This window comes from Leptosomus discolor, chromosome 1 (assembly GCF_034619465.1).
Source record: "Leptosomus discolor isolate bLepDis1 chromosome 1, bLepDis1.hap2, whole genome shotgun sequence".
NCBI lineage: Eukaryota > Metazoa > Chordata > Aves > Leptosomiformes > Leptosomidae > Leptosomus > Leptosomus discolor.
The window spans coordinates 124,708,262-124,722,182 of record NC_141391.1 but is presented as its reverse complement, the minus strand read 5'-3'; the positions used below and the strand labels follow the sequence as shown (position 1 = coordinate 124,722,182).

Genomic DNA, 13,921 nt, shown 5'->3' with positions numbered 1-13,921 from the left:
AAACTGGGGAGACTGGTGGGGTGTTTTGAACAGCCAGGGAAGATAAGTACCCAAATTTATTTTTAAATAAAGTGTGAGTACTTAATTTGGTGACACCCTGTTTATCTACGCAAGGAGATGCTTTAGAATTATAACCCACAGAATTCTCTTACTATTTCCATAATCAGTTTTCATTTGTTTCACCTTCAGGTATTGCCTAGCAGAAAACCATGGGCAACTTCAAAGGGCATGCCCTCCCTGGAAGCTTTTTCATTCTTTTTGGCTTGTGGTGGTCAGTGAAGTATCCACTGAAATATGCTTGTCGAAAAAACAAAAATGCTTGCTACCTTGGTTCCAGGGCAGGATTTCAGCGCCTGGAGTTCATTGAGGGGATTGTCAAAGCTGTCTTTGCCCTGATTGGTAAGTAAGGTGGACTTGGGGCAGATAACAAAAAAGCTGTACCTTTTAACACTTCTTTTTTAAAAAAAAATTTTGTTCTCTGATAAAATGCTTCTCATTGTGTTTTGATATTTTTTCCTTTAAACACCATCAATCTAAGAACTAGTGGGGCTATTGCTATTAATTACATAGTTAAGACCGTAACATGGTTTCCATCCATAGCACTGTTCTGGAGCTTCTTTAAGGTACTCCCTACTTCAGGGAGGGAGGTAAGATATTTAGGCGAGGGGCTCTCACATGCAGACTGGGAGCATCAGACTGTGGGGACATTGCTTTTCTGTTTCGAATCCAGCCATCTCAGATGTCAGTAGCCTCCACTGAGTTACTGATAAAATAGGCAAATGCAGATGTTTCTTCATTAATGTCATTCAAAAGTGAAAATAATCACAAAGAAAGACAGAACTCCAGATCTTACTGCTGCAGGACTGTTGCAATGGGGCCGGGGGACGGGGGGCTGTTTCTCCTTCTGTTGTCAACTGGCCTGGGTACAAACCCATGGCCATGGTTTAGTGAGCTGTGCAGCCAACTGGAGGTGCCTAGCTCTTGTTCACAGTACAGCAGGCTCTATGTTAGCAATTTAACTTTATAGAGTAAGTAAGCTAAATAAAAGGGGAACCGGGTAGCTCAGCACATGTGGCTCTTGAGTTGAAAAGGATCTTAATTTTTAGTATTTTTAGATTCTATCTATCTACTCTTCTTTAGATGCTCAGAGTTGCCTGGTTTCTAATCAAGGTGCAAACTGTGCCAAAATCTTGTTCTTGCTTTCCTTCTGCTCTGTGAGTTGTATCAGTTAAGATACGTCAGCACTGAAGCGATGTTGTATGTACAGTATACACTTTGATATGCCTTAAAAAAATAGTCAAAACCTAAATAATAGCATTCATTTTGAGGTGTGAGTGGGGACATCTTTCAGATAGTGTCTAGAGGCAGTTGGGCAGCTAAAATACTCATCTAGCATTTTTATTTTCACCCTGAAACAAAAAGCTGTTATTGTAATGTATGGTAATTTCAATTCCATTCAAAAACATGGACAAGAAAGCCTGGCAAGGACAAACAGTAAAAGCAGCAGCAGGAGTAAAACCTGCTGTTTCTGTGTTAGGAAAACTTGAAATAAAGGTGGAAAAACACTACATTTGCTCTGCCAACATATCTACTTATACACCTGGATGATGGCCCACGCTTTATAAACAATATAATGAACTTTAACGTTTTAGAAGCATAAAGTATTTGAAACTCTTCCCAAACCTCATTGATCGCATAAAGTATCTAAAAGCAGCTTTCCCTTGCTGGAATACTGCAGCTAGTTAGCAAGACAACCATGGGGCCAAGGTAAGGGAGGCGGTGGAGCAGCAATTCAAATACTAACTTGGTATATACTCTCATGGGACCTTTAATAACTCTGCATGGTGAAGGGATTTCCTTTTATGGCTTTATAGGAAAAATCCCCATTGAATTAAGAGTATGAACTCTGCCACCCTGCATATTGCAGGGGACTGAAATGGTAAATCTTTCTTTTGGGGACATCAGCATGTGTTATACTCATGTTTGAACCACTGGGAAAGGCAGCTGAAAAATTCAGTCAGAGGGCTACTACAATAGCATTTGTTTAAAAAAAAAAAAGGCAGCACAGAATAGCTGTCTCCATTTTCACTGCTGGAAACTGCAAGGTGCAAACAGTCCCACCAGGAGTGGAGCCGAAGCCTGGTTTGCTCTGGCTTTCTCCTCCCCAGATTATGTGATGCTTAATATATGCTTGAGCTCACTCTGAGGTCTTTCCCTCATCAAAGCAACGTATTTCACCTCTCCTCCGCCCACTGCCTATTTTCTTGAAATTTATATAAAATCAATACCTTTGAGGCCTCTGTGCATTTTCATTTGAATTTGGACAACACGTTAAAAACTTTATTGGGAATGGCTGAACTGAGCAGAAAGGAGCAAAGCACAGCAATCACCCAGAGCAATCTGCAGGCAGCAGCCAGACTAAACCCCAATCTTACTGGTGTTACACTGTGTGTGGATATATTGTTGCCTCTAATTGTTTACATAAAGACTTATCATCAGTCTATCTATGGTCTAAACCAGGACAAGTAGTTATGCGTCTTGTTTCATGTGCAGGAATGGTGGCTGAGCAGTTTGTTCCTGATGGACCTCATCTGAAGTTGTATAATTACGAGGAAAAGCACTGGGATCACTTGATGAACTGGCAACATGCTACTATGTACCTCTTCTATGGCATTTCAGGGTTGGTTGACATCGTGGCTCATGGGACCAGCGCGTTGCCAGTGGCCATGGACAGGATGGTGCTTTCCTTAGCAGTGTTTATTGAAGGTCGGTTTACCTCTCCCTACAAAGATGTGTGCGAAACTGTCAGAGAGATATCGGTCTTTGATGTAGGAATCTCAGATTAGCCCTAGAGAATGAGCCTATGGGAGCTGGGTGTTTAACTCCCTGAAATGCTTAAAAAAGATCGGTCTTGTCCCTTCTTGAACTGCTGAGGGTTTGGCTGCACTGCAGCCCAAAGCATGATCTCACATTTTAGAGGTGTACCTGTGCTTTCCTAACTGGCTCAGATAGCCACAGAAATGTTACGAAAATAGCAACACAATCCTGTTTGGGGGTAAGTGCTCAGTAGCTCGGGCATGTGCTTCAATGTATGTACCAACATGGATGCAACTTGTGAGCTAAAGCCAGTGTGAGTGCATCTATCTGAAATCGCATGTTGGAATTGCACTGGAGACACACGCGATTTATGTTTTCTGTATGCACAGTATATCTGACAGCATTCCTCTTATTACACTGCAGAGACAGACGAATGAGGCTTTTTGTTGATGTGTTTTAAACAAAAGGTGACAGAGCTGCAGCTTCCCATGCAATTTCCTAGTCTGAGCTCAAGAGAGAGAGTACACAGTACATAGGCATCAGTCTTAAAAAATTACTCTCAGCTCAACAGAGAAGGCGATATTGGCATAAAGAGAAGTGCTAAAGCTTAACCGTTTTCTAAAAGCAGATGCAGGGAGATTACAAGGGAATAAAATATCTTAAACTGGTCACTTAATTTATTCCAGGTTTTCTCTTTTGCTACCATCTTCATGGGAGAGCCATGCTGGATGTTCATGTTCATCAGTTATTGCTATTTGCTATCTTTGGAGCTGCTGTTTGCATATTTCTGGAAGTTTTCTTCCGTGGCAGTATTGTGCTAGAGATGCTCCGTACAAGTCTCTGCATATTACAAGGCAGCTGGTTCTGGCAGGTAGGTCACTTTTCTGCCTTAGGAATCTTCCTTCACCAAAATTAGTCATCTACCCCTTTGCAGATCTTTCACAGGTGATATAATGTGCCTTTTAAACACAGACCTCAAAGGACTCATAGAAAACAATGTCCTCTTAATGTCCCTTTAAAGAGACAGAAGTATTTTTCATATCTGTTTTACAGATGAAGAAGTAATTTTACTTCTTATTTGAATCAATAAAAAAGCTAAGGTGGTTTTGTTGAGCTCTCCCTTGTGATTGAACATCCTCTCTGATTCCTGTAACATCCTGTTCAAAATTCAACAGCCAAATGGCAGTGATTTTACAGCCCAGCAATATATGCTGTTCTTTACGAAGACAGTCCTCACTGTCAGCTGCTGGAGCAGTGAGTAAATGCCCAGTGGAGTACTAGACAGGTGAAGCAAAGCACACATTGGCACTGTGTGAAAAGGATCAAAGGCACAAATTATCTTTCATGAAGGCTGCCTCTTTCTGCTTTCTAAAAAGCATTTCAACAGCGGCAACCTAGGTTTAAAAGGTATTTGAGCTCCCGATTCGCCTTAAGAGATCGAGTGATGTAAAGCCTCCTGCTTTTCCAGTGTTCACGAAATTGTGCAGAGGAAGTAACAGCCCAAACTTTTACATTGCAGGGATGTGGCTCCCAAAAGCCCCTTCAAAATGCTGCCATGCCTTCACTTACCTGTGATTCTATCAGATTAATAGATATTTCATAGCTACCCTTTCTCTGCTATCAAACAAGAGAAAGAATTTAATGAATTGCTGTGATCTTGTAACAAAGAAATAGGAGCACTAGTGCTGATGTGTGTTTCATCTTATAGTGGAGAACTGAGGTCACTCCAGTGATTTTTCTTTCCGGTATGTCTAGACTAGCTTCTCTTTTTTATATGCTGGCCAGACATGATTAGTAAAAACGTTTGCTGTTCCTTAGGAGAACAGGACACTCAGCACCAAATCAAATATTTGAATACTTGCTCTGGCAAAAAGACAGACCTCTGAAACAGCAGTATTTTTGTATAAGTGAACTCAAGAACCTGGTGCTGCAGCACTTGGTGTTTTATTGTTTTGCTTGTAAACTTTTCTTCGGTGATTTAGGAGGCTTTACATAAGAGGAATTAGATGCAACCATTTATTCTTTGTTGCCTGCCTAGTCTAATTTTAGAACAAGTTATTTCTTTAGCTCTGGAGACAATGTGGTTTTTGTTTCAAAGAAAAAAATTGAAGAACTAAAAATACAAGAGATTTAAGTGTGGCTTTTTTCACACCCACATCAGACTTCAACCATATGTGTGCCTGAAAACCACACCACAGTGGCTGCAGCATGACAAACTTGTAAAAGGTAAAGGGACCGACTTTCTGCATCATCAACACCCTCATTCACTGAATTCTCTGCATGGAAATGCAAAATGCACTCCTCCCCTCCTCCTTCTTCTCCTCCTCTTCCCAGCCTCTAAATTCCCAGCGAAACTGCTGAGTGGTGACTTTGAAGAGTATTAGGTAGTACAGAGGACCAATGCTTGTCAAGGCAGACCACTGTGGAGCCATGAGACTACTAGTTTCCAGTTTATGCAGTAATCTGAATTTGATCTTTCCCATCTCTGAATAAACAAATCAGCTACATGTTTCACACGAGCTTCTAGCCTTGGGTGAGAAAGCTCTGGTTTTATGTAATTTCAAAACCTGTCCTTTCCCCCAGATGACCCAGAAGAAATGGATTTATGGGTCACCTTTATTTATTAATTATTCATCTTCTGAACCACGTAACGCATTCGTAGATGCTGTTGGGAAGAAGCGAGTCAGTGCAAATGGCTGGGCAGGTTTGCTGGTTGGCAAAGTGCTTGCAGTTCAGACCATACGTGGCTGAGCACCAGCCCCTTTCCTTACAGTACGTAACTGTGATCATTGCAGGACTTCTTGGGCTGGCTCCTTAATTCGCTGGGCAAGAGAAGGGGTCTCTGGGACTGGCTTTGCATCTTCAAAGGCATTTCTGTACAAAACTGTGTAAAATGATCCATCACATCTGAGTGTGACTGCAAAATTTTTTTAATAATAATCACAGAAATAATCAGCATTATAAGAAAACAAAATGTCTGCCTTGTGATGGGTAGCATAATACATGACATGGCATAGGATATATGTCAAAAGACGTTTCATAAATATCTTTTATTTTGTTACAGATTGGTTTTGTGCTTTATCCTCCAAATGGGAGCCCAGAGTGGAATCAGACGGATCATACTAATATGATGTTCCTGACCATGTGCTATTGCTGGCATTACGCTTTTGCTTTTCTTATACTTGCAGTGAATTACACAATTGTCAGCTGGTAAGTTACTTGAAACACTAAAACTTTGAAGATCTGTCTATTTAGTCTAGCAGGAATTTTATTTTAAAAAAGTGTCACTGACAAATCAAAAGGTTTTCACAAAGTAATTAATTGTCTTGCAAAGTGAAACAAAAATAGATATTGCTAATCAATGAAGACAATATGACTCAATGCTTCAGTAGAAAGGGGAAAAACATTGATAAAGTACAGCTCCAACAGCATAATTCTTCTCACATAAAATGAGCTCTTTTTTATAGTCTTCCACATTTGTGAATGCATAAAAATTTACAAGGAGGAGAGACCTTTTTTCCTATGACTTCTCTCCCAGTGCTCATCTCTACTAATTTCAAGTGGCTTAGTCAGCAGGTTTCATGACTGAACTTTGAAGATTATTGGACAGGTTTCATTGCTAGCAATTTCCTGTGATTAGACCTGATTTGATTTTCACTAGCCAGTTTAATCCCCTGATTTCTGAAGTTAGCCTTTTCCTTGCCGCTTAGTCCTAACTCTGACAAAATTTCAACTGCAGAGTTAACTTGGTTGTAAAAATGAGCCTGATTTTGCCATGTGTGATCACCTTCTGTCTGCAGGACCTTACCAAGTCTTTGCCTGCACTGTCCTAAACATGCTTCTTACCCCTTGTTTTATGCCTACCATCCTATTTAATCATGCTTTGGCCCATATAGTTCTTGCAGTCTTGCTGAGGAGGTGCTGTGTCGTTTTGGGTCTCAGTCCAAAAGGCACTGACACTCAAGGCTGGGTAACTGGTTTGTTGTGTGAGGGATCACAACTATGGAGAAGGTGACAGCAATCTTACATCCCTTCTGATGCTGGGAACGGCGGCTGCTGCAGCATCAGACAAGCCCCCTCAGGCTGATCACGGCACACTGCACAGAGTTCCCACCTGTGGGGAGGCTGGCCAGGCTTGCTCTTCTTCACAGCTTTATGGTACTCTTCCAAGTGAACACAGCTGTCAGTCTTGTACCTGCACAGCGTTGAACTTTCTAGATGTTACACTGAGGTTTGCTTAAGGTGTATGCTCTTAGATGTGTCTGTAGGAATAAGCTCTTACAAGCAGTACATGCAGATGGTAATGTTAAAGGCAGCACACACTAATGTCACGGTACATGCTTGCATAGTATAGCGGTCACTCATGCTAAAACACAGGTATCTACAAGTAAGGCCTGGGGTTAAATTCTGACCAGATTCTGCCTGAAATCACTATTTCCTCTTTACAATGTCTTCCACAGTGGCCCACTTCAAGTTTTCATAAGTCAATCATTCTAATTTCCCAATGAGATGCAAGAGTTGAACAATTTTTTACCATGTAAAAATGTCCAGATGAGCCTTTGAGTTACTATTGACAACTCTGTTTTTTGTTGTTGATTCCAGGGTGATTCGTTCAAAGGTTAAACAGTCCCAGTCCATGGAAATGGGATTACTGAAAACATCTGAACGAGATCAGGAGTCAGAAGAAGAAATTTAATATGAATATGGCTTGACTAGCTTACCTGCTCTACCATTAGGCTAACTGATACCTCATTTCTCCCTACCATCTTATTCATTCTTTACTACAACCTGCTATGCAAATATCATCCCCAAGTACTGTCTAAATCTACACAGTTACATCTTTATTTGTGGGGGGTAAGCTTGATATCAACCTGTTGCACTAGTACCTTGGTTATCACATGAAGAAAACCAGACTAATATTAGGCAGACTTGGACTGGGTGAGGTGGCATGACGAAGTCTGTGCATTTGCCTCATTAAAAGCTAAGCAAAATGTTTTCCAGTTGCTGGTGAACGGACTGTTAAGTTTCCATGATTAGGGTGTCCAAATAAGTGTCTTGTTGCCCTGCAAGTAACTGTGCATAAATAACTGTGCAGAACTGGAAAACAGCAGAACAAGGTAACAAAAATTAGAGTCTTTCAGCTGTCTTGTGTCTCTGCTTGTGGCTTTATGTTAAATGGAAAGAACTACTCACTGCAAACCCATTCAGAATTTCTTTGAAGAGTATGTGCTATGTTCATTCCCACAGAGACGCTACTAATCTTGGTAGGAGGACCAAAGAGGTGTATGATGACCAAATGCCTCTGCAGTTTTTCATTCTCGTGCCTAGGTAGTCCTGTCTCTTTGCTATCATTTGACTTTGAAAGGCAGTGTGAAGTGACTCTGCTGTCCCTCAGCACCTGGAGCAATTTCTTTTCCAGAAAGGCCGAGGGGTGCCCAGTGGGGCCACAAACCTGGGTTCTTTCCCAAAGTTATTTCTACTCCTTCGGTGGAATTTGGTGGAATTTCAGCAGGGTTTGTAGCATACACGTGACTGGACCCAGAACCTGGATCAGGAGCAGGTAATGTTGATCTGAAGGCAGGATAAGACGGATTTGCATCCTTTTCCCTGTGTTGCCTCTGCAAGTGTCGGGCAGCCTGCACAGTGCTGCACGGTGAGCTGTGGGAGGGCAGATGTTGCCCTCATAGTAGCTCCATGCCCATCTACAGCAGTGAGTAACTTAAAAAATAATATTGTTTTTAATTGTATTTATTTTCTCCACCAAAACTGAAGCCTTGATCTGGTGAAAAGCAGGGTGCTCTCCCCAGTGCTCAGCGTCACCTGGGATGAGCTCCAACCTCAACAAAAGGGAAATAACTGACATATGGCAAAAGACATAACAAAACCATGTTGTATATAAGCCCACTGCCCCTAAGGGGCAGACTTTCGAAACATTGCTTTGGCTCTGAATAAGTCTTTCAAAATACTGGCACAGGCAGCTTGTGGCACAGCAGCACCTACACCCTGTTTTCCAGAAGACTGAGCATGGGGTGCATGCTGGTAGCTATGGGCCATTTACATATCCACCAGTGGTAAGATGGTCATGGTAGGGTGGTCATTCTGGAAAACAGCCCCTTCCCTTTAGAATTCCTTCTAAAAATATTATTTTCTAAATATTTTCAGAAACAGACTAGTGCAGGACAACAAATTCTGTTCAAACAGTACCAGTTCATTGGGTTTGGTGGTGCAAAAGCATGTTTCTTCTATTATTCAAGTATTTCCAGATGCTCCTAAGGGAATGCAGAGCTGGACTCTGGTAGATGAATGAGAGTTGTAGGAACTGGTCCCTCTACTCCTGAGTTTCCCTTATATTTTCTCAGTATGAACCAGAAAAATGAGTAGCATGAAATTACTAATTGAAGTAAGCTGAGTGCTTAAAAAGATAGGTAATAAAATAGTTTGTAGCTCAAAGAGACCGCAAGACTTGGGAAAAAAAAATTAAGGCTTTTTCTAAAGCTATTTTGCCTTCAATGCAACATAAACATTCACTTAATTTTTAAGATCTACCTGTTATCTCCCCTTTTTCAAGGAGCACCTTTCTTAGCTGCACATGCTATTAATAGTGAGTTTCACCAATAGTGATGTCATTTATTCTGAAGATCTTCAGAAAGCACTTTGCCTCTCATAGGCAGGAACAATGCAAGTTTCTTCACTGCTTTTCTTGATAAATATATTTAATACTGTACAAATATTAAGGTGCTGTATCTCTAAACTAAAGGGACAACCTAAGCAGGAAGAAAAGCATGATAAATTGGCTGGCCTTTCACATATCTTCTTAGAAGACTTCAGTTTGTTATTTTTAAATTTTAGATCTTTGCCAAGTATTATGAAGTGACACTTGTAACCAGCTGTCAGATTATCCAGATGAAACTACCTTGGAAAGCAAGAATAGTTGGCTCACAGACATTTCTACATTTACTAATGGAAAATGGGAAACTGCAGATTGCTAGCCAAAGATCACCACTTCTCTTAATCATTTGCCCTTCTTCAATGCCTTTCTCTGAAGGGTCTTGGAGATTTTGGCAAACTTAATGAAGCCCATCTCAGGACATTCTTGTAAGATAGGTACTGGTATGGCATTTTTACAGCTCCGTGTCTCAGCTTTCCAGTGGTCTCAGTGTAAACTCTGAATTAATTGATATTTGCTCTGCAAACCTAGGATTTGAGTTTCATTACTGTGGTTCCATTAAAACCTTAGTTTCTGTTGACATGAGACAGAAGAAAGATCAACGGCTTTGCTGAGGAGCTTGCCTGTTAATTGTAGCAGGGATACATTGGCCAAATGCAGCATGTCATTACACCCAGCTATAATTTTACCTTCATTGTGCTACATCTCTCTTGTCTCTAAATTGTTAGGATTTTTTTAATGCCAGAATTTTTTTCCCGTTACAATGGTTGAAGTACAAATCTTCTGCAGTGCTGGGCAGTGAAGAGGATGGTTATGTACCAAAGAGAACTTGGGGATTACTACAAAATTCTGTCGCGATAAGCCAAAATCCGTTGATGAAGTGAGCCTCATGGGATTCAATAACCTGAGCAAGCTGTGAATGTGGAGGGTGCTTAGCAAACTCTCATTTCGAAAAAACCTGCTTTTTTCAGAAACAAAAAGTGCCAGTACTCAAACATGACGGCCAGAAGAGTGGCTCTCTGCCGCGGTTCCTCCTGTGACTGCCTCAGCCTGCTGGCTCTAACTCTGTCCTTACCTGTGCCCGGGCATTAGCCCAGCAGCAGCTGTAGGTCTGTGAATTTTCTTGGGAGAAAACCTGAGCAGGACTCAGCCTGCTGAGAGGTGTCATCTGTATTTCCCTCTGTCTCCCTGCTGTGAATCTCCCATAAATGATCAGAGAACTGGATGAATAAGCCCATCAGACACACCTGCAGGTTTTGGTGCAACCATGCTTAGCAAAGGTGCCTTTACAGAAGCCCAGCCTGGAGGCTAATGCTGTCTGTGACACAGAACTGTAGGGCAGGCTTCTTACAAATACTCTCTCTTTGCATAAGATAAGGTGGTATTGCATTATTAAGCTTGAAGAAATGCAAGGAAAAACAGATCCTGAAGCCTCAAATAAACAGTAATCTCTCAGATTTAAATTTTAATACTTACAGCACATGCAGAGTGAGTGTCACAGTGGGGTTTTGTGCCTGATGTATTTTTGGTTCCACAAAGAAAAGAAACATCCCATTTCAGGGTGGGTTTTTGCCACACAGAACACCCGACCCATTCTTCTCAAGCATTGTTCAAAAGAGATGCCCGGGAAGAGTAAAGTACCTATTACAATGAAAAAGGTACAACCTTCGGCATTTCTCTAGCAACAGATTTTGCTTGAGTTGAATGAGTGCAGGGAAGTCTGACAAGTTTACAAACGCCACTCAGAAAAAGGTAGCTGCTCTCAAGAAAATTTAAATTATTGTTAAATATCGGTGCCTTTGAAAAACTATATGGTAGTTTATAATAGACAAGATATGCCTGTAATTTTATTTAAATAAAATTGATTTATTCATATAAAATGTCTGTCATGTTTTCAGGGGAAAAAAAATATAACCGTTTATGGAGCAGGATGGGGTGGGATAGACATGTCATTCTCATAGCCCACCCAGACATTTGAATGAGCTGCACTCGAATTCAGGAAAGGTCAGTGCTACCTTGTCAAATTCCCTTGATTCTACTATTTAATTTTCATTTACAACATAGGTGAAAACAACTCTTTTTGAAGTCTGGGCAGTAGAGCCTCACAGATCCACAAAAGTCAAATGCTATGGAAAAAGGAGGTCCCAGATTTGGGTCTGGTCTCCTGTGTCATGCGTGATGGAGCAGCCAGCAAGCCAAGTAAACAGAACTGCAGGAACAGGATCTTTCTGTTTTGGCAAGCTTAATAATAAAAATATTTAGGATTTTATTTGACTTCACTCCCTTTTTCCTTTAAAGAAAAAAATGAAAAAACTTTCTCTGCTGTAAGATGAAAATGTATTCTGAAATAAAAAATTGAGATACTTGAGAAATGTTGGCAATTACAGATTTTGTCCTCTTCACATTTTTCACCAGTTTTTAAAACTAAAACTAGGGACTATACCTGACAAAAAGTAGAAAATAATTTTGGCCACTTTCAGACTGTATTTTGGGGATTAATTGATTATTCATTAGAGATTACAGTCCCACGGCTTGCTTTCATCATTCCATAGATTTGATACCACTTTGCTACATATTTGACAGAGTGTTTTTTTGTCAACTATGGAGAACTTCGGATGCGATGCACTTACCTATACATAAGAAAACTTCTAAATTTCTCCAGTGCCAGTTAAGGAAGAGAAAGCCAGCATTTCCTAATTTCCCATTTCGTCTAATTGCTCACAAATCTAAGAGTTACATAAGACTTCTGGAAACTACCAGTCAGAAACTTTAAAAATCTAGAAGTAGCTTTAAATAAACCAGTTGGGGAATCAACCAGTTTCCATTAGAAAATCAAATGTACCGATGTCACCTTATTCTCTAGGGTTTGGGTTGGGGTCAGCTATCTCCAACCACATCGCCAGCATGGCTGCTTACTCTCACAGCTGACCTCAAGGAAAAGTTGGTGATAGGCTGCATGCCCCATCCCATTCAGGCAGTCGTGTACAATGCACATTTTGGCATTGGCTCTGTGTAAGACAGACCAGCTTCAGTGTGTGGCAGAAGCTTGGCTCACAGTGGCAAGGTGTTTCCACCTGTGGGGATGACTCGGGACATCACAGTTGCATTGGTGTTGGGGTGAGGCCTGGAGGGAGGCACTCATGCATGATATGGGGAGCCTGGTCTTGGGTCGGCATAGCCTGAGCCCAAGAGCCCAAGGGAACTTGCTCAATCTTGTCAGCAGGCTACGAAGGAGTCAGTAGCCCAAACGAAAGGAGGCTGAAACCATGCCCTGGACAGCTGCGGAACAAGAGGTGAGGAAAAGAGCATCTTAAAGGCGAGGCTGCTCCTCCAGTTCCTGGGTCCCCAATCACACTAGGTTGCATATACCCTAGAATTTTAGTGTGGATCAAGAGAGTGCTTTGGACCTCACCTGCTCAACCTAACTTAAGTGCCAAGGTTTGCACCATGGAGAGGAGTTAGAGCATGGGAGCTGGAGTCCCTTCATGGGAAATGAAGTTCAGTGATGCCCCGCCTGATTGTGCCTCGTGTGCCTCGTGGGAGAAAACTACAGTCCCAAAACCCCTGTAGTGTGAAACGGTTGTGCTGTAGAGGTCTACTCCTTTGGCACCACCAATAGAGGTGCACACGTGGTGGGGTGTTTAACTGGAGGGAAAGAACCTGTTAAAGTTTTATCATGAGGATAAATGGGTTAAATGTGGCTTTCTCTCGTTTATGTTATCTGTGTCTCTGTAAAGCTTAGTAACTTTAATATTTGATCTATATTCTGTAAATAAATACTTTTTTTTTTCCTTATATCTAAACCTAGCTTAAACTAAGAGTAAATTTGGCAGCAAGGAATTTCAATCCTACAGATTCATTCATCCTTAAAACTGAGGCACTAGAAAACTTTGTTGTGTCTGGTACCTTAATGCCCTCCTCCCACATAGTTCAGTTCCTCTGAAGTACAGTAGTTGGAGCACGAGTTACTGGTATAGAAGTCGGTGGAAGAAAACAGAATAGGTTTTTATCCAAAAAGCCCTTTAGCATGTGCAGTAGTGGAAGCAAGCCTGACTCCCAGGGGCTGCGCAACAAGAGCACATCTGTTAAAAAGTGAGAAAGACAACTGGAAAACCGCTGGGCACTTGCCTTTAAAATCTATTCTAGGTAAAATATGTCCTTGCTCAAAATATGTGAGAGTAAAAAGACTATTATTTGTCAAATAAGGCATAATGTGTCCTCAGATGACATTTTCAGAACAGTAATTTCTAACTCTTTGCTATATAATTGCTGCCGTTCATGGATTTCTACGTTTGATACACTTAAAATTAAAATACATTTTAAAAGTAGTTGAAAAACATAATTATAAATACTACAGCACACTTTGCAATTTGATTCAGAAAGAAAACTCTTGCATATAGACTGCTGCCATTCAATAATAAAATACTCTGCAGGGGA

General features: G+C 41.1%; 1 protein-coding gene across 1 annotated transcript; it reads left to right on the top strand.

Moving 5' to 3' along the window:
* Nucleotides 1–209: 209 nt before the first annotated feature.
* On the top strand, nucleotides 210–7,513 carry TMEM45A (transmembrane protein 45A). The gene is made up of 5 exons (XM_009950847.2): nucleotides 210–399; nucleotides 2,554–2,766; nucleotides 3,504–3,688; nucleotides 5,882–6,027; nucleotides 7,420–7,513. The coding sequence occupies exons 1-5, from the start codon at nucleotides 210–212 to the stop codon at nucleotides 7,511–7,513; spliced, it is 828 nt and encodes a 275-aa protein (XP_009949149.1).
* Nucleotides 7,514–13,921: the final 6,408 nt, after the last annotated feature.